The sequence below is a fragment of the Fistularia commersonii genome, chromosome 20 (genome assembly GCF_037954325.1).
Source record: "Fistularia commersonii isolate RoL2024-O1a breed Wild chromosome 20, RoL_Fcom_v1.0, whole genome shotgun sequence".
NCBI lineage: Eukaryota > Metazoa > Chordata > Actinopteri > Syngnathiformes > Fistulariidae > Fistularia > Fistularia commersonii.
The window spans coordinates 13,926,606-13,953,842 of NC_141303.1; the positions used below are offsets into that span (position 1 = coordinate 13,926,606).

General features: G+C 38.7%; 1 protein-coding gene across 1 annotated transcript; it reads left to right on the forward strand.

Annotated features, from left to right (window-relative positions):
* kif3ca (kinesin family member 3Ca) lies at nt 1–24,629 on the forward strand. Its single transcript, XM_086167448.1, has 8 exons — nt 1–1,946; nt 16,991–17,092; nt 17,642–17,764; nt 19,043–19,161; nt 21,679–21,795; nt 22,030–22,138; nt 22,547–22,686; nt 23,869–24,629. The coding sequence occupies exons 1-8, from the start codon at nt 543–545 to the stop codon at nt 23,954–23,956; spliced, it is 2,202 nt and encodes a 733-aa protein (XP_086023574.1). The 5' UTR covers nt 1–542; the 3' UTR covers nt 23,957–24,629.
* Nucleotides 24,630–27,237: the final 2,608 nt, after the last annotated feature.

Below are 27,237 nucleotides of genomic sequence, written 5' to 3' on the forward strand. Positions count from 1 at the left end.
GACAGTGTGTGTGTGTGTGTGTGTGCGTGAGTGCACGCATGTTCGCAGGAAGAGGCTATGTCTCCAGCACAGAGCGAGATTCACAAAGTCACATCAATGAGCGTCGGACGAAGAGATGCACATCGCGGGTTTCGGCGGATCTTTGGAGTTTTAACGCCGAGACGACATGAGTGAACCTTTTTCGTTTTGCCGTCGACACCGTGGGATTCTTTTTTTTCCACGGCAAATTCGTTGAAACGGAATTTCCACGGAGCGTGGATTCAATGCCTAGGAGCCGCTGACCGTCTGTCTATTAGCAGGCTAATATAACGCGTTATTACGCGTTATTCCAGAGCAGTTATTACCAGTGGTATCTTATCTTTAACTCTGTTTACCGTAATGCTGTATTTTAAGCATTGTATTTCTCTGTATGATATAGCCAAGACGCTTTCCTGGATGTTTTCTTTCTGAGAAAAATCAGTGGTGGCATTTTTTTTCCAGACCGAGCAGGTAATTAAAAGGTTCTCCGCTTTTCATCTATTGTGTATAACCAGAAAACGGTCATGTCAAAAAATAAGAGCAGCGAGTCGGTGAAGGTGGTGGTTCGATGCCGACCTTTGAACCGGAAAGAGGATTCTCTCGGGCCCTCGGGGGGCATCGTGCAAATGGACCTGCGGTTCGGACAGGTGATCCTCCGAAACCCCCGCGCGCCCCTCAGTGAACCCCAAAAGACCTTCACGTTCGACGGGGTGTACGACGCGAATTCCAAACAGCGGGATCTGTACGACGAGAGCGTGAGGCCGCTGATCGATTCGGTTCTCGCTGGATTCAACGGCACCATATTTGCATATGGGCAGACTGGAACAGGGAAGACCTACACCATGCAGGGGGCTTGGTTGGATCCGGAGAAACGCGGCGTGATACCCAACGCCTTCGACCATATTTTCACACACATCTCCCGCTCGCAATCTGACAAGCAGTATCTGGTGCGGGCGTCCTACCTCGAGATCTACCGCGAGGAGATCCGGGACCTTTTGGACCCCAACCACGGCAACGCCCGAGCGTTGGAGCTCAGAGAGAGTCCGGACACGGGTGTGTATGTACGCAACCTGACTTCGTGCGTATGTAAGAGCATCAAGGAGATCGAGGAGGTGATGAACGTCGGTAACCAGGCGAGGGCCATCGGGGCAACGGACATGAACGAGCATTCGTCGAGGTCTCACACCTTGTTTTTGATCACCGTGGAGTGTAGCCAGCCCGGTCCGGACGGAAGGAAACACATCCGGGTCGGTCGTCTCAACCTGGTGGACCTGGCGGGGAGTGAGCGGCAGGCGAAGACGGGCGTCCAGGGGGAACGCCTGAAGGAAGCCGCTAAGATCAACCTTTCCCTGTCAGCGTTGGGTAACGTGATCTCAGCGCTGGCGGACGGGCGCAGCAGCCACGTGCCGTATCGGGACTCCAAGCTGACCCGTCTTTTGCAGGATTCGCTCGGCGGGAATGCCAAAACGGTCATGGTTGCCACTTTAGGCCCGTCTCCCCAGCATTACGATGAAACCCTCACCACCTTACGTTACGCCAATCGAGCCAAGAATATCCAAAACCAACCCAGAGTCAACGAAGACCCCAAAGACGCTCTCCTCAGAGAGTTTCAGCAGGAGATAGCTCGTCTGAGGGCTCAGCTCAACCACAGGCAGTGGAGGAACAAACAGAAAAAGGAGCAGGTGGACGGCGAGGGCTGTGGAAACGACGGGGACGAAAACTCCGAATGCGAGGAGGAAGTTAGGAAGGAAGTAGAGGAGTATGTTAAACGAGAAGAGCAGCGCTTGGAGAAGGAGAAGGAGGCCATCATAGAAGATCGTTTCCTCCTGGCCGAGGAGAAGCAGAGGCTCCTCGGTGAAAAGGAGAGGATGATGGGGGATCTGAGGAAAGAGCAGGAGGCCACAGAGCAGCTGACCGCCAAGTATAAGGTAAGAGATCGACCCTTGTGTACAGCCATTACATCGGAGGCAAGCGAAGTTTTAATTTCCTTCTCTTTTCTCTGTGTCCTTAATTGATCCAAAAGGTCACGTTTCAGTATTTAACCCTCATATTACGTTAAGGGTCAATTTCACCCATTGGGTCAATGGGTGAAATGGGTCATATTGACCCTTAACATAATATGAGGGTTAATGGTCAATGGAGGAAAGCAGCTCAGTTAGAAACTAAAGTTCAAGTGGAGCTAGTTTGTTCTGCTGGTCATGTTCTGTTTAAAATACAAGATTCAAAGCCTCAAAAATGCCAAGTGAGACCAGCTGCTTTGCCCTTGAGAGACATTTGTGCGCTGCAGAATGTGACTCATTGCTCCATTACTAAGCTTCAACTTGCTAATGAACATATTTCCATTGATAAACATGCACATGAAAACAGTAACCCTCTGCCAGGCTACTTTTATTTGGAAGTGTAACAAAAAAAAAAAACCTTGACTTGTTGACCAGTCTCTCCAACAGGTCAAGTTCAGTCGTCAGCCATGTTGCTGACGGTCTGAACACAGGATAAGGTTTCACTGAACTCGACAAAGTAACTTTTGCAAGATTTGTTGGGATGTGGATGTTTTCCATTTCCGCTTAATGATGACATTATGGGTAGTTATAGTAGTTCTATACCCGAAATGCAGTCAAAATCTCCTCAGTGTTTATCAAATGCAAATTTACAGAGTAGTCTCATAGATGCATCTTTGGTGGTCTATATGGTGCTAAATATTCATCATTTTAAATAAATCATTCTATAGAGGTACTTGTCTTTCAGTTTTATTTTTTTGGATTATTCCCAATAATGTCTTGGTATAAAATCAATGGCACCGCCATCTGCATGGTCGCCAATGCTTTTATTGTGAGTTTTTCAGACTGATACTTAGGCTGGTTTTTTGCATTAAGTAGAAAAAGACACACCGTCTGTAATATCGAATGCGTTTTACTGGCAATCAAAATGGATTAAAACTGAATGTTGAAATGTGAACCAGGTTTAAATGGAGATCAATCAACAGCTGATAGGACGTTTTTTTTAAGTAGCGTAACCAGAACGACAATTAACCAAAATGAGTAATCACTGTTGTTTTCCCAGTGACCCAATTGACCATACTGGATAATTTTTATTATTCCTAAGTACACATTATTGTACTTATTTATAAGTACACATTCATGTGCTGATCAGCACATGAATGTGTACTTAGAAATATAGGAGGCAACTTTGTCCCCTACTAACTTAATATCTTATGTCCAAGGTCTTAATTCAGTTTCCTTGATTAAAGTGTGTCTTTATGGGTTACTTAAAAATAAAGGAAACAATACAGATAACTGATTAGTGCCAATATAGTGTATATATGACCTACTACAACATTACGTGTTGGATGTTTAATTAATTACTGGCACACAGTAGTTTTGTGTCTGTTTTTTTATCTATTTTCAATAGATAACATTTATGCGGCCAACTTAGCTTCTCGTGTTTTTTTTTTTTTCAGGTTTTTTCATGTCTGTCATTTTTAAACTTGTCAATAAATGCACATGACAAATGATTATTCCTATAACATTGATTGGTATTTACAGCTATGGTTCTCCTTAAGCTGATCGATTACATCTTCACCTCTTTATTTACAGGAGCATATACATTTATAACGTGTGGCCACTTAAAACGGTTTGTGTCTTTCTGTAATGAAAAAAATATTATTGCTATATTAGCTCATCTTGTGTCCAAAAAAATAGAATTCATTTTGGGCCTTAAATATAATCCTATATCCAGTAGTGTTTAGCTCTTTTGTGTCTCCTTTTTCCAGAGATGAACTGAATTATAGATTGAAGGGGCAGCCCAGTGTTTCAGTTTTTTACTTCCAACATGTTTAAAAAGGACAAAAACATTAAAGGTTGGAATGAATCAGCAGGAGGCCAGACATCTTTACCTTTCCAGTGACTTGCCAAAAAAGAATTTTACATCATATTTGTAAATAACATACAGTTTGTTCGCAACATAGAATCAAGATCAGTGATGAAATGAAATTGAGTGTTCGGGGTGAAGTTTTTTTTAAACCTATAAGATTATTTTTGCACCCTGGTCACGTGTAGTAGCTGATCGAGTCTCCTTTTCAGACATGTAACAGGATATCCAATAGACTCAGTGCCGGTTTGTTTTCATACCTGCAGCCCTTTGATTCACAGTCTGGATAGTGTCTCGTGTATCCACACAGGATCTGTGGTCCCTGGAGTTTCAAATGTCAGCTTTGTCTTTGCCAGTTCCTTAAACAATCCAAGCCAGAGTCAAACTTGCAACTACTACGCTCTCTGATACATCAGCATTGAGTCAATAAGTTACCCATGCGCAATGACTGGGCCCCTACAGTTTATTACAGGGTATCTACAATTAGGAATGTCTGACATAACATTATAGTCCTGTTAACATGCATGAATATAGAATATTCAAAATTCAAGATATTTGCAACTACAGTGGGAAGAATAGAAGGACAAGTTTATGTTTTTTAGAAAAACACAGGTTGCCGTGTGACATCGAAGCACTCCTGCAATGCCTCCTCTGTGGCTTTGGACCAGATCTTCGCAGACCTGGTGCTGGCCGCTTGCCGCTTCACCACTGGTGTGTAGGTCGTGTCCAGGAGTACCAGGTTATGGTCCGAGTTGCCCAGAGTGGGGGAGAGGGGAAGAGTTGTATGCATCCATCATGTTGGCATACAAGAGGTCCAGGGTTTTATTCCCTCTCGTTGCACAGTCTACGTATTGGGTGAAGGTTGAGAAGGGGCTCGGTTGAAGTCCCCGCTGATCAGAATAAGAGCTCTGGAGTGGCACGTCTGCAGGTCCACGATCGCCGATCGCCGACCACCACTTTGTCCTCTGCTCTGCTTTTGTCTTCTTCATCTTCCTTGCTACCAAAGTCATCCTTGACATCACCATTCTATGCTGTCTGGCTACACTCTCACCTCCCACTACTTTGCACTTATCTCCTTTAGTTGACAAGATGTAGTCCACATGCGTGCTTCTACCTCCGCTTTATCAGTTACCCTATGTTCCTGCCTTTTCTGGATGAAAGCATTTACTTCCTTTTGCAAAGTCTACCACCATATTTCCATCTGCGCTCCTATTCTAGATACTAAACCTACCCATCACTTCCTCATCACCTATGTTGCATGGACCAATGTGTCCTTTCAAGTCTTCAACAAATCCTCCTCTCCCACCTCTGGGGATACTCTGCATCACTTTATCTAACTCACTCCAGAATTTCTCTTTCTCTTCTGACACACACTACCTGTGAGGCATAATGACAAACAACATTGAACATCACACCTTCACTGTCTATCTTTAGACTTCACTGTATCTGACACTCTTTTCCCTTCCAGAACGCTCCTAACAAATTCCTCCAAGATATTTCCTATTTTTTTCTCTTCCCACCAATACCATGATTGAGCAGCCCTAAATCCCGCTCCTAAGGTTCTAACCTTGCTACCTTTCCATCTGGTCCTCTGGACTCAAAGTACATCCAACTGTCTAACTTCTCCTGTTATAGTCCCAGTACTCAAAATCCTGACTGTCCTAGATTTTTGCCTTTCCTATTCGCTCCCTGTCTATGGATATTCTTTCCTCCTCTCCTTTTTGACACAGTAGCCCAAATGGCACCTTGTTGGTGATCGGGCGTCAACTAGTCCTGTATGAAAGTCATTGGTTTGATTTTTATATTTTGTTTGCCATTGGTTTAACATCAAATGTCCTTCCTGATACAGTCCTCTGCATTTTTTTCTGGGCTTAGGACAACAAAGATACTGGCTTTTGCTCTCTTGGAGTTATCCATGATAAAAATTCAAATCAAAATATGAAAGACTTTGACCCCTGTCACATTTTATAAATTTGTTTTTCTTAACCCTCATATTATGTTAAGGGTCAATTTGACCCATTGGGTCAATGGGTGAAATGGGTCAAATTGACCCTTAACATAATATGAGGGTTGAAGGAAATTACAGCACTATACATCAGAAAAAATAGATTTTTACAGTTTTATTAGTACAGCATATGAGGATTTATCTTTAAAAAACAGCATGCAATACATAGAGGAAAGATGCTTTTGTTGTCAGTTTGCAGTTATTGATTTGATGATCTTGTCCGACCATCAGCAGTTTTTTATTTGAATTTTTTTTTCTTCCAATTAATTTAGACTCTCAGCAGCACTTAAAAAAGCTTTCACCTCCTACAGATCTATAAACCCAGAACATAAGAATGTCTGCTGTGGAGCATCATATAGTAAGAGCTGTTTAAAGGCTAAATTTGCTTACTGAGGGGATATAATGGGAAGTCCCTGGAGATACTACTAATGTGTATTATATTCCGAGAATGTGAGAGCGCTCCCGTCTAATTTTCTTTTCCAAGTTACTCTTGATTCTTGCCTTCCTGTTGACCTTATAAGAGCTTGTCGGCTGAGGCTGTTTTGTGCTCAACTGTATAAAACATGTGATCGGCGAGCACAGAGGTCCTCAGTGTTTGATGCAGAACGGGCGGCTGCTTTAAGGCGTCAGCACAGTCAGCAACTCCCTGTCCCGTCCCCTGAGGACAGAGATAATTTAGAAGAATTATTTCCTGCATGTGATGCATCAGTTTGTTTCTCAGTTTGGCAGGAGACGTTCAAGTTAAGGCTCATTTACGTTGTTATAACGGTCTTCTGTAAAGTTTCTGTGTTTCTTCCTGCGGGGAAAATCGGGGATGATTGAAAATATAAATTATTTCTGTCAGCCAAAGCTCATTCCTTTGTCTCCGAAATAAACACATCAGTGAGGTGCACCACTTCAATGAGTGTGATGTTGTTTCATTGCCTTTAAAACATTGTTTTAGAAACACAAACACACACATTAACAATGTCCTACAGCTGGTAATGCTCACTGGAGCGCTACTTGAGTATTAATGTACAGTTTAAGGCTTTAACAAAGACACAAATGTCTACAGAAATTAATCCAGTGAATCCATGACTGAATGGAAGTATGTTTTTGTGACCCAGTTTTACACATTTACTATAAACTTTTGAGCTACTTTGTAGTACTCTAGAAATATATCCTGAGGCAAATGTCACATGGGACAGTCTTGTACTATGTAGTTATGTTATAATATCAGCCAATTACATAAGAAATTTAAAAAAAATTCAGACTTTCGCTCAGACTGTAACCCCATGCACTAGATAACTTGTCAAATTCTTTGTCAAAACTTAATAATCTCAATAATAAACCTGCCCTGAATCAACGTCATGGAACATTTCACATAGCTTGAGATGAAAAGTTCTACAACTATGTTGAAATCTTCTTGTTGTGGCAACTGGACTTGAATGTCTTCACTTGAAGACGTTTCACTATATATAAATATATATATAATATATAATATAAATTTCGTATCTTTAGTCTTGCAAGCTGCTACTGTAAATGCAAGTTAATATTATGATTTAATTCATTTAACATGTCAAAACAAGAGTGAACCAAATCTACATGTTTTTACCACTTTTTAAGCATTATTTCTTCTTCCTATACTGTATAAAAAATAAAAAATCTAGTCTCTGTTCGGCTTGAACAAGGCTGAAAATTATTAAGAAAACACTTTGCAGGCAACCCAAAAAAAGTCTCTGTTTGGGAAACACTGTGTTGTTTCTCTGATCGCTTGATTCCTTTGCAAGTCGTAGAAAGAAGATATTGCATCATCACCCCTTTAGATGGGGAAATTTGGGCCACGGCAAGAAGATAATTCACTCATTCATTTGAAGAGCTGCTCTGTATGAACATTTTCAAAATGGATGCAACCTATTTTGACTTCACGTAACATATTTTCACCTGCCAGTTTAGTGTTTGCCATAGTTATTTTTCCCTCTAACATCATGCCTGCTGAAGTTTAACCTACCAGACAGAGTAAACTGAACAATTCCCGTCACTTTATAGAAAGAAATCAGCACTCAAAGCCATCAAATATATACATGTCAACACAACTGGCTAATCGCTGACAGAACTCTATTCTCAACTCTTACGTTCACCTTCTCACGCTTCTGAGTATCTTAAGGGGAAATGATGTTGATTAATGATGTGTGATGGATTTTTGAAACATCAAGGTACATCCTCTGTCTCTTTTGGTTGTTCTTTTCCACATACACACAGCAACAAACCAATTTTCGTATTGATAGAACAACTGTGCTTGCTTCTTATATAGCTGTCTGTCTAATTAGAAGTGGAAAATCATGAAAATCTGAGGGTTTTGTGTGTGTGTGTGTGTGGGCATGTGTGCGTGCGAGTGTGTGGTGGATAAGTCGGAAATACAGTACACCTCTAACCAACATTTTTGCCCAGTACGAAATTCTTTCAAGTCATCAGTACACATGATTTCATACTTCCATTTTTTCCGTTGACAAACTCTAAAAATGCAAACCATGGTTCCCTTTTTTTTTAGATAAACCTGGGGAGAAATGTATTCTTATCAAATCCTGTAAACTGTTACCTGATTATTCATGTTGAATGCCATTAGAGTCAGTATTGACTGTCTCGAGCTGAATCATCTTCTTCAGGCCTCACTTTTTTTTCTGCTGCTTTTTTCCTTCATTCCCACAAAACTATTAAAGCGACTAGATATAGTTTTAGAAATATCTAAACCAGTGGATTGTTTCCATTAATGAATAGTGAGAGTGGACATGATGACCAGAAGGTTAACATATAAAGATTGTGCTGAAAGTCAAACTCTTATGATTGATTTGGTTCATGCTAATTAGACTTGTGGCTTCAAGTTATGACTCTTTGAAAATCATCAGCTTACGTGAAACAATTTCCACTCCGCTTTTGTTGTTCGCACTCGGTATCTCTCGCCTTAATCTTCTATTTTCAAGCCCTTCTCTCGCTTCCTCTGTCTTTCCCTTCCAACAGCCTGTTTGTCTTCCTGTTGTACATACAAGACCTGGTGTCGTCACATTGTATTTATAGCCAGATCGCTCCCGGCAGGCCTGTGCTTGGCTGCCATTGGCCAGCAGCATGTGAGCCAGCAGCTCAATATGCAACTCTTCCCTACTCTCTTCACTTTCCCATCAATGGATCAGTCACAGCTAAAACAATCTGAATACACATTCATGCATGAGCAGATCAGGGATGTGCCCTCTCAAATTTGTGGACTGCTCACACATACATGCACATATGAAGTTCAAAGAATATAAACATTTTAATATATTCATAATAACAGCAGTGATTGCTGGCACAGTGGTTAATGCTGCCGCCTCACAGCTTGGAGGATCCTGATTTCGATTTCCATACAAGGCCTTTCTGTGTGGAGTTTGCATGATCTCCCTATGTATGCATGGATTTCCCCTCCAAAATCCAAAAAGGAGGTTAATATGAGGCCCTAAATTGCCCTAATGTAATAAATAATAGTAATATAACTTCCAAAAATGGAATTGATCAACTGGTCTCTCAACGTAATCGACCAAATTTTCGGAACATTTATAGCCAGATATATGATGGACTCCTTGGGGAAGTGGAGGACCGTGTGCCTGATGATCCTTTCCGTGGAGGATGCTGAAGATATCTACATAATTGGATTTATAACAGGTATGCTGCAGATGGCAGCCTGTTGCAACAGCCCAACTGCTACTGTAATAAACGAATTTCCCCTTGGGGATCAATGAAGTATTCATTAATTCAATCGAAATATAAATAGACCCCAGATCAATCTATCAACAAGTCAGTCAAACTAAATTCCCACCTGGACCACTCTGTACATCCTGGTTACAATGGGTCTGGAACCCAAATCAGACACGGACACGAAGGACTTGGGAAAAGGTGTAGCTTTATTTGAAGGTAGTGGGTTGGGGAAGGAAATTCAGGAACCATAACACAGTGGAGGGCAGGATCAAGACCTCATCGCAAAACGATTTTCTAAACTGAGAAAGCTGGAACCCCACATGAACTGAGGTACACCTTAACAGTGACAGTCTGCACATCAACCTGGGCCAGACAGCAAAGGATGGTGGTTTGTAGGATGACTCTGGTGACAAGGAAGATCAAGAGGACAAAGGCAGAGCAGAGGACAAAGTGGTGGAAGCTGAAAAGGGAGGAGTGTTGTATGGTTTTCGGGGAGGACTTGAGAAACGCTCAGGTAGTCAAGGAGCGCCTCCAGATGATTGGACAACTACGGCTAGTGTTATCAGGGAGACAGGTAGAAGAGTACATGGTGTGTCATCTGGAAAGAAAGTAGATAAGGAGACTTGGTGGTGGAATGAGGAAGTGCAGGAGTATATACAGAGAACAGGGAGATCCAACGTAAGGTAAAGATAGAGTTAGCAAAGGCAAAACAAAGGAGGGAGAGAATGATCAATACATGTTAGCAAAATAGAGAAATAACGATGGAGAGGATGTACAACATGTCCTGGTGATTCAGAGGGAGAGAGATGGAAATGTATTGACAGATGCTAGAAGAGTGATGGGAAGATGGAAAGAGTACTTTGAAGAGCTGATGAATGTGGAAAATGAAAGAGGCAAGGGTAGAAGAGGTGACTATTGTAAACCACAAAGTAGCAGGGATTAGTAAAAGTGAAGTGAGGAAGGTATTGAAGAGGATGAAGAGTGGAAAGGCAGTGGGTCCTGATGATATACCTGTGGAGGAGTGGAAGTGTCTAGGAGAGGCAGCAGGAGAGTTTCTGACTAGATTATTCAATAGGATCTTAGAGAATGTGAAGATGCCTGAAGAATGAAGACGAAATGTGATGATTCCCATTTTCAAGAATAAAGAGGATGTGCAGAATTGCAGCAACTACAGAGGGATAAAATTGATGAGCCATACAATGAAGTTATGGGAAAGAGTAGAGGAAACTAGACTGAGAGCAGAAGTCAGCTTTTGTGAACAGCAGTATGGCTTCATGCCTAGGAAGAGTACTACAGATGCAGTATATATATATATATATATATATATACACACACACACACACACAAACACACACAGACACACTTATTTATATGAATCCATATGTTTGTTTTGACGTTTGCTGAGTTCAGAATATATTGAGGTAAATCCAGCAATGTCAAATTAGGATTACCTATGCTTAATCTTATGGGCTATAGGGCTATAATTACAGTAAACTCTTACTTGTATTTTCCATATTTTTTTCCTATTTTTACAATAGTTATTTTCTTGTCCCAACTTCAACCAATTTATTGAAATTTTAGCAGTTTGCTTTAAAGCAGTAATTTTTTTGACTTGAATTTCTTTACTTGATGATGTTTCACCCCTCATCCGAGAGGCTTCTTCCATTCTGAACTGAAGAAGCCGTGAAACATCTTAAAGGGAAGAAATTCAAGTCCTTGAAGAAATTAAAGTCCAGATGCCATGACAAGAAGATTTCAAAAATAATCCACCATGACCTCAATGACTGGGAACCTCCAGAGACATTCTGAAAATTACATTTATTTCTAGGCTCTCAGTACTTGGTTGTGCCTCCTTTTGCATGAATTACTGCATCAGTGTGTCGTGGCATGGAAGTAGTAGGTCTCAGGTGTAATGGAAACCCAGGTTGCTTTGGTTGCATCTTTCAGGTGATCTGCATTGTTGGGTCTGATGTCTTCCCTTCCTCTTGATAATACCTCGGAGATTCTCCATGGAGTTCAAACTAGTGGATTTGCTGGCGAATCGAGGATTATAACACCGCATTATCACGTCATTGAACCAGCTAATGGTGGCAGAATGGGCAGGTGCCAAGTCCTGCTGGGAAATTAAATCAGCATCACCATAAAGCTTGTCGGCTGAAGGAATTATGAAGTGCTCTAAAATTTCCTGGTAGATGGCTGCATTTACTATGGGCTTCAGAAAACACAGTGGACCAATCACCAGCACATGACATAAGAATAAGAATAAGAACAACTTTATTTATCCCGAAGGAAATTGTTGTGCCAGAGTTTCAAGTAAAACATAACAATAATAGATAAAAGAAGGAAGGAGGGAGAATAAGAAATACAAATAAAATATAAAGTGTCAAAGTTAAGGCTATAAAGTGTTTTAAGGTCTTAGGGTCAAACATGGCAGCCTAAATCATGACTGGATGTGTAAACTTATCAGCGGACTTCAAGCAATGTGGAGTCTGTGCCTCTTCACTCTTCCGCCTGACTCTGGGATTTCCAAATGACAAGCAACATTTACTTTTATCTGAAAAGAGGGATATTGAACTACTGAGCAAGTGTCCAGTTCTTTTTCTCCTCAGACGCTTCAGATGTTGTCTGGTTCAGGAGTGGCTTGACACAAGAAATGCAACATTTGTATTTATGTCTTGTCTGTGCGTAGTGGCTGTTGATGCGCTGACTCTATCCTCAGTCCACTCTTGTGAAGCTCCCCTTAATTCTTGAATTGATGTTGTTTGACAATCCTTTCATGGACTCCTTATCTCTTTTCCTGGTATGTGTTTTCCTACCACACTTTTTCCCTCCACTCAACTTTCTATAAATATGCTTGAATACAACAACCAGCTTCTGTCTACTGGACATCTGTCAAGTCAGCATTCTTCCCCGTGATCGTGTCGCCCACTGTCAGACTGAGTGACCATTTAAAGGCTCAGGAAATCTTTGTGGGCGTTTTGAGTGAATTAGCTTATTGAGATGCGATGACATGACTTTCCAATATTGGACTTTTCACAATTTTCTGTGATAATCATCAAAATTTCACAAAAGGAAAGCTAAATATTTTACCCTATGTGTAATGAATCTATATAATAGATGGGTGTCACTTTCTGAAATGAATGACACAAATATTGAACTTATTCATTTTTTAAAATTTTTTTTCAGATGTAGGGTAAAAGTGTGAACACTCTGCTGGGATTGGATGTAGTCTTTGAGAATGCAGTGATCTGTCGGACTCTGCGGTGGTAGATGTTTTGCAGGGAGGCTATTGGAGTTCTTGTGGTCTTCTATGCAGCGTTCACCTCTCACTGCTAGTGTTTGGGGGTCCAAAGTGGTGGTGTTAAAAATGTAATAACATAAATAAAAATGTAATAATGTAAAAATGTAATATTCCAAAATGTAATAACTTTTTCATTTCGTTTTGTAATAAAGCCGCATTTTGTAATAAACTGCCCCAACGCATTTTGTAATACATTTTGCTGCATTATGTAATAAGTTATTACATTTTGAGAAGATTATTACGAAATGCACTTGCAACTTTTTAATCTCTAGGAAATGTAATAACACGGTGCATTATGTAATAACAATTCTAAAGCATTGCTTATATGTTTGTCAATTGTATTTTGTTTTACTTTAAAGTATTTGTAAAAGCTAGGCCTATTATTAGTACCACTGTATTAGCCTAGTAGCAGTACTTAGCAATTACTATCAGTACACTATTCAAAGGTTGCATTAGCAGAGAATATTCTATAAATTCCATGTTATTACATTTCCCAGAGAATAAAAATGTTGCAAGTGCATTTTGTAATAATCTTCTCAAAATGTAATAACTTATTACATAATGCGGCAAAATGTATTACAAAATGCGTTGGGGCAGTTTATTGCAAACTCACTGCAGTGCAGCTAGCGTTTTGAGGCTTCATTCTTCATCAAGAGTCAAAGCAGATGTCAAATTTCAGCTACCTCCTCCCCAAAAATGGCTAAACGAAAGTTGGATGTTGAGAACAGGGGGTTTCAAGCCAGTCGGGAGGTAGAGTACATGTTCACGGCGGTAAAAGGCAAACCTGTGTGTCTTTTTCGTGGAGAAAGTTTGGCTGTAGTGAAAGAATATAAACTAAGAAGGCACCATGAAACGTCTAAGAAACACAGACAAAGACAAGAATTTGGACACAGAAAAAAGGCTACAGAAGGTGGAAGAATTAAAATGAGGTCTTAAGTCCCGGCCGGTTCTGTTCAGAAGAGCCAAATCACAAAGCGAGGCTGCTGTCAAGTTTTATTGTCAATGAGATGGGGCTGCCTCGGGGAAAAACTGCTGGGATTGACAACCGATCTGTGTGTTCATGGAAAGCAAAGGGAAAAACACAACAGAGCTCCGAGATGACACGTTTCCGTGCGAAATGGCGTTTCTGCGCGACATCACGAGCCATCTGAATCTGATGAATCCGATGTCATCGCTGATGTGTACAATACAGTGAAGGCGTTTAAAACCAAGCTGAGTCAATGGGAGACGCAGATGCACATGAGCCGTCTTAGTGATCAGCAACTTCACTCAATCCTGAGGATTTTCCTCATCTTTCATCATTGATTTTCATAATTGTACAAAAGATGAGACACCACCAAGTATCAGGCTCAGCCTCAGTCAAGTGAGCATCACAGAGGATTTTTAGTTTTTAATTCAGTTGAATTTTTGCATTTGTTTCTACAAGACATGTGATTTTTCTTTGAAGAAAGTATTGTTTTGCCTGTGTGACATAGATTTTTGTATTGTGTATTATTGTATTTTATTTATTTATATTTATTTTTCAGTTAATGGACTCAGGGAAAATGGGGTTTAGAACCATGAGAAAGAATACCAATTATTTGATTTATTTTTATTTTCTCATTTTACTATTTGAAAGCGGTAACTGATATGATTGGAGAACAGCACAATATTGCATTTTCAGCTTATAATGCATGCAACTTAATTTATGCATTTAGGTCTTGGTTCAATAGTCTATGTTCGGTCAGTTCAATATGTTTTAATAAACACTGAACTAGTCCGGCCCTCAGCTTGTAACAAATTTGTTTTTTTGGCCCTCTGTATATAAAAATTAAAAATAATAAATATAAAATAAATATAAAATTAGTGCAGACTACAATGTAGTTAAGTTAGTAGTTAAGTAAATATCCCAAGTGTGTAAATTGTCAGAGTCTTTCATACTTTTATCACCAAAACTATCAAGCACTGTACAAGCTTCCTAGCCAGTGGCAAAGTTGCAATGACAGCATTTCTGCTTTTTGCATTAATGCCCACTTCAAAATTCTGACCATATTCCACCACAATACAAGAAAAAGTTCTGCCCAGATAATGTAAAGAATTCTCAAACAAGTGCTGTGAGAGCAGAATTATGTAATCCGTTCTCGCGGTCCTGGAAGGAAAACAAATGACTTTATCCTTGCAGAGTATGTAAAGGCCTTATAGACTAAGATGAAATTTGTATCTTTCTGAGCTCATTTTGATGATATTTTAACCTTAAAATGTGTACGCTTGGAAAAGTATCATATTTTTAAAATGAGGTCAACAACAAATATTTGCATATTTATGAATATTTGAATTTCTAGATTTTTAAATAAAACAGATTCAGTATTTTTCGTATTGGTCATCTCACATGTTGATGTCATGCAGGAACATCACAGAACCCACAATAGACAAGATAGAAACAATGAGCAGTATTTATGATCCACTGCAAACTGAACATTAACTCATTACACAATAAAAACATGGTCAGACCTGACAGCAGGAAGATAGATGATGGGAAGAGACCCCTCAGGAGCAGACTAAAGGCTGATGAGAAATGACAGGAAAAAGGAGAAGACATGTTAAGCAGATAAAAAGAACGCAGGCCCAAACTGTCAAAATGTCAGACTGGGGCCAAACACAAAACTCAAATTGTCCACACAGGAATCATCAAAGTCTGTATTTAACAAACAGTGAAATACAGTGCAGAAAAATACAAGCAACAGTTTATGCATGGGGGATTTTTCATGAAACCAGTGATACTGAATGCTGGATTATTTCAAATTGTAATGTGGTGGTTAAAGAATAAACTTATATTGGTTGTCTAATACAACACTTTATAGCCAGCATTAAAAAGGCTGCATTTGCATTTGCATCAATCAGGAGTAAAGGCCTGGGGGTCCATGAGAGAGAAAATCCCTGACATGAAGCAACCCTTTAATGAAGCTAAATGAATATGACAGAACAATAAGAGCAGCAAACCACGCAGTAATACACATATCTAACCACACGCGCGCTGTTATGTGTATATTTATGTGACTCCCCTCTTTGATCAGGTTGTCTACTATTCAGTCTAAACAGAAGATTTAAGGTCTGTAAGGGCCTTAAAAGTTTTAAGGACGGGCTTAAAAGCTTTGGCAGAAATATCCGTCTACGATGGTTTCACGTTACAGATTGTCCTCACAAAGATAGAGATATGCAATCACGCACTTAGAGCGAGAAGCTCCAAACAAAGAGGCTTTCTGTAAAGACCTGCCACGTCCTTGCTGAAGGACTCTACTGTACTCTCTGCATAAATGTGTGTATGTGTGTGTGCGAACATGCAATTAAATGGACAGTGTCTGACACTGTGGTATGTGCAAGTTAAGAGGATGTATAGGCCACATTTGGTTTAAACACACAGTTAATTGTCCCCTTTTGTGGACTCTTGAGATGAAAAAAAATAGAGCCACTCAATAGTTGTATCCCCCAGCTGCCCTTCTCTAGCCCCCCTCATCTCCTTTCTCTCCTTATTCCCCCATTTTAAGCTCTTACGTTAAAAAAAACAGTCCTTGTTTCTTTAGACTGGTAACCAATGAAAAATCTTGGCATTAGCATTTCATCGAGGTGCGCTTTTGCAAACAAATGCTCCTTCAAATTCCCCTTTTTGTCTCTTAAGGATCTTTACTTTGTGCTCTAGGTTTTTCTATTTGCCCTTGTGCTCGACTGTTTGGGTGTATTTATGTGTACTTAGTACCTATGCTGTTCAATAACGTACTTTTTCATCCATTTTTCCATCTTATCACTCAGTCCATCTAAATCGATGCACTTTCATGCCATTAAGACATAAAACAAAAGCAAAAAGAGGGCAACGTTATTGGAAAAAAAAAATCTATGATTTTTCACAAATTGAAGTCATACATATAGTAAAGTATTCTCTGAGATTATAAAGGTGTATATTTGCAAGAATAAAACTTTCTCATTTCTGAGAGTAAAACAAACCTATTGCCACTCTTAAATCTTCCTTTTTCTATAAATGTAGATTTTCCTTGTACAGCAGATCTTTTAAATGAGTGCTGCATATCTTTCTGTTTTTAATCATGGCTTATCTATCTCAGGCAATGGAGAGCAAGTTGTTAGTTGGCGGAAAGAACATTATTGATCACACCAATGAACAACAGAAGATGCTGGAGATGAGGAGGCAGGAAATTACTGAGCAGGTAAAAATGTGCATGTGTGTTAAATACTTTGGTTTGTCATGTGTCAATTATGTATGGTATGGGTCATCAAAATTTCCTTTTTTAGAATTTTAAGTTCATCTAAAAATCATTAGAAAAAAAAGCTTTTGTATACATTATAATGGCATTATTGAAACATTGTCAAGGTAGTTGTTTTTCCGTAATTCTGTGGTAAAAATGTGTGTTTTGCAATTGGCAAAAATTGTGTACATGTTAGTTTCCTATGATTTATGCAGAAATCAGATAATTCCTCAAAAATAGGCTAAACCACCTCAAGAAATCACTTTCAAACTTGAAAAAAAAATTCACACCCAAAAATTATATGGAAATCGACATAAAATCAAAAAGAAAGATATTTGAGTGGGGTAGTGGCTTTCTGTGTGGAGCTTGCATATTCTCCCCGTGCGTCTGTTGTTTTTTTGGGAAAGGTTGGGAGAAGGAAAGGTTTAGGATCTTTTCTCATGCAATGAGAATGCAATGCAGATTTTAACTTTTAGGTTCTCTTAAAGGAGTTTGCATTTATGCTTTCAGACGCGTCGGGAGAGGGAGATCCAGCAGCAAATGCTAGTCCAGGACGATGAGACTCTGGAGCTGAAGGAAACTTTCACGTCTCTTCAACAAGAAGTTGAGGCCAAGACAAAGAAACTCAAAAAGGTATGGCTAAAATAATAATAGTGTAAGAAAACTGAATGAAAGAATTGCTTAATCATTAGACGTTAAAGTTATTCAAGACCTGCTAACGCGCATATATTCATTTCCATTTCTCCTAATGAGAAATGAATTAGCTGTGAATTAGCATCATGTGGACATACTGTATCATGATATATCTTATTGCCTAAAGGTTTGTCCTACCTTTCTGACCATTTTTGTGAAGGACAATGTGATAAATGTACTTGCACTGACCTCTTTCCCCCAAGTGCAGGTAAATCGTTGCACGCGCCGCCTGTCCCTCACCCTCTGTGAGGAAGGGAGGACAAAAATTAAAGTGTTTTGCATTGTTTCTTCACACAAAACACTGAATAAACACTGAATAAGTTTGTGCAGAGTAAAAAATGTGTGCACGCATGTGAGTGTGTGTTTTTTGTTTTTGCAAATACACAAGTGTAGGTCTTCTGCAATATCAAAGAATAAGTAGGAGTAACAGTAAATTTAGCCTATATACCTTTCTTCCGATGTAATATGCATTTAAAATATGCACCATTTTAAATATGGCACAAATTAATATTTACATACAACAATAAAAGATAAAAATGAAAAGAGTAAAATATATTCCAAAAAATATATGATAAGAAAAATACAGAGAAAAACATGTGAAAAACGAATGAAATCCCTTCATTCATAATCATTACGTCTCATTCGCAACGAAGATTATTCCTAGCACTGTTTTTCCATCATAATGAGAATTATTATATTCTGTCTAAAAGAGGTGCTCTGAATAAATTGTCACTTTGGTGGCTTCTTTATGTATTGCTGAAGGTGTTTCTAATACTGTATGTTGGGTTTGTCAACCAATAGATCAGATATTACTAACATTTAGATTACAGTGTCACTTTGGTGGCCTCATTATGCGTTGCTGACGGTGTTTCTAATTTAACATAACTAATTCAATTTTTTTTAACATTTAGATTACAATGTCATCAGTCAATGAAAGACCGGTGCTAAATTCAGCTTCAGCCTTTCACAGTTAGCACAGGGTTTGGCTAAAGTTCAGCCTGAAAGCTGAGGAATCGCTGGATGAAGGAAGCGGAGAAAGAGAAGGAGGACTGCTGATTCGCACTGCTCCCATTGGCTGACCATTCATTCAGATACCAGTGCCTCCAGTGCTGTTGCTATGGGAAACCAAGCTCCAGCTGGTTGGAGACTAGTTCGTTTGATGATCGCCCAGAAACTTCTCTCATTCTCTCCTGGTTGCTCTTGCCTCTCTGCTCCCAGCTGTACGCCAAGCTCCAGTGCATCAAAGTTGAGATTCAGGATGTGAATGACGAGCATGTGAGGAGCCGCCAGGAGCTGGAGCAGACACAAAATGAGCTCACAAGAGAGCTCAAATTCAAGTATGTGGAACATCGTGGAAAATCATCAAATGCACCCTTAGAAAACACTCTTTATCATATCCATGCAGTTCACAAAGTACTTTATTTATATATAGGGCTGTCTCAGAAAGTTAGAATATTGTGCTAAAGTTCTTTATCTTCTGTAATGCAATTACAAAAACAAAAATGTCGTGTATTCTGGATTCATTACAAATCAACTGAAATATTGCAAGGCTTTTATTATTTCAATATTGCTGATTATGGCTTACGTCTTAAGAAAACTCAAAAATCCTATCTCAAAATATTAGAATATCGTGAAAAAGTAATTTTTCTTAAAGAAAAAATTTCTTGAAATTTCTTAAAATTAAAAAAAGACTGTCTCAGAAAGTTAGAATATTGTGCTAAAGCTCTTTATCTTCTGTAATGCAATTACAAAAACAAAAATGTTGTGTATTCTGGATTCATTACAAATCAACTGAAATATTGCAAGGCTTTTATTATTTCAATATTACTGATTATGGCTTACGTCTTAAGAAAACTCAAAAATCCTATCTCAAAATATTAGAATATCATGAAAAAGTAATTTTTCTTAAAGAAAAAAATTCTTGAAATTTCTCAAAATTAAAAAAAGACTGTCTCAGAAAGTTAGAATATTGTGCTAAAGCTCTTTATCTTCTGTAATGCAATTACAAAAACAAAAATGTTGTGTATTCTGGATTCATTACAAATCAACTGAAATATTGCAAGGCTTTTATTATTTCAATATTGCTGATTGTGGCTTACGTCTTAAGAAAACTCAAAAATCCTATCTCAAAATATTAGAATATCATGAAAAAGTAATTTTTCTTTTTTTAATTGCATTACAGAAGATAAAGAACTCTATCACAATATTCTAATTTTTTTGAGACAGTTCTGTAAGGCTGTTATACAGTCGAAGTGATACAAAGCCCACAATATAACATCAGACAATACTTATGAATACAAAATTGTGAGGTAGACAAAATAAAACACTCTCCCTCCTCTGTTCGTGACCGAACCATCTCAGTCTGGCTCCTCTGACCTTCTCTCCAAAACATCTTACTTGTGCGGTTCCTCTGATAGACTCAGTCCTGATTTTTAATCCATTCTTAATATCTGATAATAAAAAGATTTGAGAATGGAAGAACGCACTCACTCTCAAGAGCAACTTTTGCTACACAATTTTCTAGAATGTTTAAGAGGGTTAAAGAAACAGGATAAGTCAGTTATAATGCTTTCTTGTAATCATTTTCAAAAGATATATCTAATTTATGTGTTTCATTTGCATACTTATGTCTGAGCGGTTTTAAAAGGATTATGTATTTGAATTTGGTTGTTCCAGGCATGTCCAAAGTCCGGCCCGTGGGCCGAATATGGCCCATGTTCAAATTTACTCCGGCCTGCAGCCTCTGTCATAAAACTAATGATATGTGGCCATCGGCACTGTTTACCACAGTATAAAACATATTGTACAAAAAGCTATTTTATATTTTCAAGAAGATGGCAGTAGACCTGTGCCCTCGCTCTCACCAAGGGAAACTTTGACCTCTTGTCACAAGGGTCAAAATTGCATTCTGTGATCCTTTCTAGCCCATTTGGCAACTGTAACTAAAAAAAAAAAAAGGAAAGTTGACAACAAGGGCTGCCGGTTACATGAAATAGTTCATTTGAATCTAATATTAATGGTTCAAAGAATGTCAGGCTGAATGGTCGACCCTTACACATTTTCACCTCATCAAAATATGTCCCTTTGAAAAAAGTTTGGACACCCCTCGGTTAAAGCATTTTTAGATTTACATTTACTCAAATCGCAATGTCTATTAAACTGAATGCAGAGAATTTGCTTAATGTTTTTTGTGTTTCACAAAGGTAGTATATGCACAGTCAATGTGCATTTTATATGCTTGCTCAATGAAGTGGCAATGTTTGGCTCACAGCGTGTCAGTCTCTGAAACTATATAGCTTACGTTCATTAATCAGACACATTTTTTTGAAAAATATTGATTAACACAGTTTGAACTGGGAACCACAGCTCAATAAATTGTGCAGTGCCTCCGCTATTGATTTTAACTGTGCTGATAGCGTCGTAGTGGTTCAGAGATCGTGTAACTAATCAATGAAGTTGATGTTCATTTCCGATGTGAATATAAATTACTCCTCATCAGAGATTCATTTTGAATTACTTACTGTCAAATACAGCATTAAATCCTACATATTCAGACACCGGTTTGTCTGTTAAGACCTTATGGTGGGGAGGACATCAGAAACTCGATGCTTAATCCTCTGATAAATAATGTAATGACAAAGATCGTATGTTCCTTCTAAACATTGCAGAATCATAAAAAAAAATCGGTCTGTATAGTGTCAAAAATTTGATACACGTGTATTAAATTTTGATGTTGATGAAAATTGCAGACCTCTCATCTTTTTAAGTGGGAGAACTTGCACAATTGGTGGCTGACTAAATACTTTTTTGCCCCACTGTAGGTATACTCATTCCAGTGTGTTTTGGTTCTGCAGGTATCTGATCATAGAAAACTTCATCCCTCCAGAGGAGAAGAATAAAATCATGAATAGATTGACCTTTGACCCCGAAGAGGATCAATGGAAGTTCCAGCCTCTTGTACTTACTGAGAGGTCAGTGTGGATCTCACATCTCGAGACGGCATAAGCAGTTAGCTTTATTCAAGATATATTAAAGGCTTGAAATGCTATTTCTGACCTTTTTACATCAGTAGTACTTTTGTCTGTTACCCATTAACCCCCGAGATTTTTTTTCTTCAGAAACCTTAAAAGGGAAATTTATTGTCTATACGATACTAAATAAATGTGTTTCTTTCTCTTTGATTTCTTTCCTCATCCACTGTTCAGCAAACCCTCACAAATGAAGAAAAGGCCTGCGTCTGCTGTTGGATATAAACGACCCATCAGCAATTATGCCAGGGTTGCCATAGCGATGGGGCCTCACTCCAGATACAGGGTACCGATGTGCCTCTTCGAATTACATGCAATCTTTTTCTGGACAAAAACACATGACCAGTAATTTGTTATGGAGATATTCCAATTGTTATTATTTGTAAAAACAAAACAAAACACACAAAACACACAAAAGCTGAAGTGAAATAAACACTTCACCGAAAAGGTGCCATTTGAAATTACGACTAAACCTCTAAAGACGTGAACACGCCCAATCTCTCAAGACTAGAATAAGTCAAACACAAGACTTAATAATACACAATAATCATACAACCTGCATTATCAATAACTATGGGCAACAAACGAAACTAAGCACAGCCTGGGCGGCACCTTTATAATGAGGAATCTAAAATCAAATGATCTTCAAAATACTTTCTTAACTTATAGAACCTGTATCTGTACGTGTTTTCAGGCTGAGAATATTATGTTTCTGGAGCTTGACATGACTCCCCCAAACAACACCACACTGGACGGAGTGGCAGAGCCCACCCAAAACCCCCTTCTGGACAAATCTCCATCCAAGGAACGAGGGGTTCACAAGTCTCAATCATGGTGGGCCTTGTTTTGAATTATTCATCAACTATACGTTCATTTTAATAAGCACAATTCATTGTTGAATTCGAAACTCTTTGGTATACAGCGATCCCTCGCTATAACGCGGTTTACTTTTCAGGGTTTCGCTACTTCACGGATTTGCATCGTGCATTGTGTTCTGCATTCTGATTGGCTAAAAAGTCACTCCGCTTCTTCTCTACCTGTGCGTCAATAACGTTGCAGTTTAATATGCACACGAACGTAAGACAGCTTGCCAAATTTACATGACGTACGTGCAAATTCCCTTGCAATTTCGAGTTTCTCTAAAACCCGTAATGTTGACAAAACGCTCTGGATCAGGGCCCAAAAGGCAGCGGAAGATGCTATCTATTGCAGATAAAGTTAAACTTCTGGACATGCTAAGGGAAGGTAAAAGCTATGCGGCTGTAGGTCGGCATTACGGAATTAATGAATCTTCCCTTCGTTCCATAAAGAAGGAAGAAAAAAACATAAGGACGACAGCGGCAATGTGTAACAGAGTATTTAATTGTATAATAATTGTAAAAAAAAATAAAGGTTTCCTCTTCACGGATTTTGCCTATCACGGGTTCTTTTTGGGTATACTGAATTGTAATTTTTTTAACAAAAACACAGGCTGAGGTCTTTTTTCTCCAGAATTCTGTCTTAGAACCCAAAAAGTCAGTGGCATTTCCCAAACATTATACTTTTTTCTAAATCTTAAAAATATAAAAATGGTTTGTAATAATCTATAAGTAGGATCATTCTAGGTTCGCACAGCATTTTGTGCCAGTTGTAATCAAATGGTGTATCACTATCACAGCAGCGCAGAGATTAGTGCTTGTGCTTCACAGCTAGAAGGTCTGACGGGGCCTTTCTGTGTGGAGTTTGCATTTTCTCCCCATGTCTGCGTAGGTTTCCTCCGGTTACTGCGGTTTCCCCTACCACTAAAAACATGTACAATAGGTCAGGATGAATGAGAGTGTGTTTACAACTGTGGGACAACGGATGCAAATTAGCCCATGACTACAATCTGGAGCGGTGTGTTCATTAACATGCATTGTCCCAAATAAATAAATAAGATAAATAAATAATCTCAGTAATGCGGGATGGTCTCCTCGTGAATTGTACATTGAGAATGAAATTCTTGTGTTTGTAATTGTACCCGTCTCTCCCTGGCAGGTGTCAGACGTCAAAGTCCATCACTTCATCCTCATCCAATATTTCTCTGGTGGCCTACCACACCGCCACGCCTGCAGCCGCTCAGTGAAACCTGACGCTTTATCATAATAATTAGTTCTTATTTATTTCAATTTTAGGCCTGTTTTGCTCTCAGTGCTATGAGGCACATGAACACACAGCACTGGAACTTGAAAAAAAAGAGGACAGTGACATTGTGATGGGAAACAAAGGATCTTATACAAGCCTCATAAGCTGCAAATGAACATACCGACAGGACATCCTGTTTCCTGCATGTAAAAGACCCTCAAATCATAGTTTCAGCTGTGTGTGTGTGTGTGTGTGTGTGTGTGTGTGTGCGTGTGTTTGTTAAGAGTTAAGAGTGACAGGCCCTCATTACATCAGCGATTCTGGGTTTTGCAGGGTAAAAGCATGTCAAATGATTTTATTGTGTCATGGTTTTATTTAAGTATGCCCGCGGATTGGTGGTCGGTGGGGTTTTCTGACACACAGATAGAATGATCATGTAACAATTTCAAGAAATGAAATGAGCTGTTAGAACTATCCTAAACAACTTTTTGTCCAAAATGTAATTGATGATAAAATGTTCATGTGGTTCATTAGGATAGGCATATTATTGCCTGTGTGCTGTAGAATATTAGTGTTTGTTAATTATGGTTCCCCTGCTGTAACGTACTCGGAGAGAAGTAGTTTGTACAAGAAGTTATTTAGTGAGTTTAAGCTGCCAGCGAAGAAAATAAAATGCAAACCAGAGGTTAAACCTCAACTAAAAAGTACTGAAATTCTACAGTGCACAACTGTTGTATAACACCAAGACCTCAAGGGATTGTGGCATAGTGAGTTCCTTTGTCAAGTCACTCTTGTGTCAGTGACATGCCTCAATGGTTGCTGTGAAAAAGGCCTACTGTTTATTTAGGATTTGTCTGAAAGCTGCTTGAATCCTCTGCAGTGTACATATTTGATGTATTCATAGGATAACTGGGCTGCTTAAATCATTTTTTTGTTTATTTTATTTTTATTTTTATTTAACTTCCTTCAAAGTTAATGTTGATGTTGACTGTTTGGCTCAAGCACAGTAAAACATGACAAAAGATGTAATGTGTAGTTTTGTGGGTCAAATGTGGTCACCTTAAACTTGGATAAAGACCTTAATCCTACCTAAAGTCTCTGAAAAATCCTTTCCCTCCGCAATGTCTAATTGAAAAAAAAAACCTTAACATAATTGAATTGAAACAAGGAAGATGAGGCATGTCACTCTCCAAAAATAGAGTTTCATTTACATTACATTTATCACACAGGATGATTGTCATGGTTTGGTGTTCAAGGTGTAATAAAGATTGAAACTAAACTAATAATTGTTGATTGTGAAAGTTCATTCTGAGCACGTTCCCAGTCCTGGGAATGCAGCCGTGAACGGAGCCAGTGGTAGCTTGTAATAAATGAAGGGTTGAAGAAATTTGCTGAAATGTTTCTGAAACTTGTCTCCTCAGCAGTCAGCAGTCACAAAAAACACACAAAATAATTTATGTTTGATATAATACAGCTTTGCACTACCTTTATGATCCTGCATCATCAGATTGTGACTGACCATTTAAACATAGCCAATGTATAAGTATGCACTGGCATTTCCCCTTGAAAATGCATTTCCACATACCGTTAGATGGGTGCTAAATAAACAAATTATCTAAAAAATTATGGATCAAAAAATACTACAAACCGAGCAATGTGAGGATGACTTTTTTTTTTTTTTTTTTTTGGTTTGAGATAATTTTTTGCTCTCCACAAAGTTAATGAAACTGTATAATTAAATATTTATTTATTCATCAGTCAGCAGTTATCCTGAACCAAATTCTCCTTAAATGAAAATTAAGAAAAAACTTTTGAGGTTGAGATTGGTTTTAGGAAATGGCATTGTTACGCTTTCCCCCAGGAGCACTGGAGTTGATAATTGCCGTGATTGTAGTGAAGCTGGACTGGGGATTCGAGGAGTCGTGACAATTATTAAATTCTCTCACCACCTCCGTCCGTGGTTATTGTTTGAACTTTTATTTTTTATTTTTATTATTTTTATTTTTTTTAATTTTTTGCTATTGTTTGAACACAGCTTGTCTGAACCGCCTGACATTTTTACTCTAACCCCGAAATACTGTGACCACACGGTCACACCATTGCCAATCCGCCCCCTGCTGTACGACAGAAAGAAAAAAATAAAAACAGAGACTCGAAGACAGTTCGGCGAGCTCTTCTGCTAATTTAACCATCACCATTTACAACCTGATTATATATATACATTTTAGAATATTTTAGATGAGACTAGGTATTTGTGTGTGAACAAATTTGATCCAGTCTCTTAAAAGAATTGTTGCTTAAAATTCTCAGGGAAACTTCACCCTTAAATGACAAATACGTGCAAAAATTGTTATTTTATGATGTGTTCACTACAATGCGATTATCTTTTGATATTTTTAATTACTATTTATTTTAGATGTTATACTCGCCCACAGCTCATATGTATGAGTCATTGAGGTCAAATTGTGTTTTACAGAAGATGATTAGTAGAGATGTTTTATGCCATGTTAAAAAATCTGCTGATTTTTTTTCCAACATTCATCAATGCTACTCCACAACATTTATGATTTATGAGCCAAAATGTTTTATCTTGAAATCAGTCATGTGTAAACCCAGTTTGTTGACCTAATTTTTCTGTGCCAGGGCTGTAAAATGGCATATATATGTGTGCATGTTAGGGCTGCAGGGAGAAACTGATGCAGGCAGAGGAAGGGGGATGGAGGGAGCAATGGATCCAAAGACAATCAGGAAGTGAAGACGGAGTCTGGAAGAGGGAGAGGAAGGAAGTGGTGCTGAGCCTGTCTCCATGGCAACATGCAAGAAGAGGGAAGGAATGCTGGGGTTAGTATTGTCAATGTAATATGGTGAACCAGTTAGGTTGAGCTCATGTTTGGTAAAATAGACTATCATAGGTGCCTGCTGGTTATGAGTCACTGTTTGCACCTGTGTATTTGTTCAAGTTTCAAGATTCAAGTATTTTACTATCATTACAAAGACTGCAACGAAATGTAGAAATAGCAGCTCTCAGATTCAGTGGAATCAAAAGCAGACACAAAAGACGAACGCAGCATATCAACATAACTATAGCAGGGTGAGAGATATCAGACAGAAAAAATGTAAGAGAAAGAATGTAAATAAAATCTAGAAGAATAAATAGATAAATATGTAGAAAGATAAAAGTAAAGGTAAAGAAGTGAAAAGTGATAAAAGGGTTTATGGCACTGTAATGTGAGGCTTTAAGTGTTGTGTTCAGGGTTGTGCTGAATTTGGTTTGATGACCGT

What these genes read in the sequence shown, in the direction of transcription:
- kif3ca (XM_086167448.1), top strand. Translation starts at nt 543, where the DNA reads ATGTCAAAAAATAAGAGCAGCGAGTCGGTGAAGGTGGTGGTTCGATGC. An exon ending in AGCTGACCGCCAAGTATAAG is followed by an intron (nt 1,947 to 16,990) that starts GTAAGAGATCGA and finishes TATCTATCTCAG; the next exon opens with GCAATGGAGAGCAAGTTGTT. An exon ending in GGCAGGAAATTACTGAGCAG is followed by an intron (nt 17,093 to 17,641) that starts GTAAAAATGTGC and finishes TTATGCTTTCAG; the next exon opens with ACGCGTCGGGAGAGGGAGAT.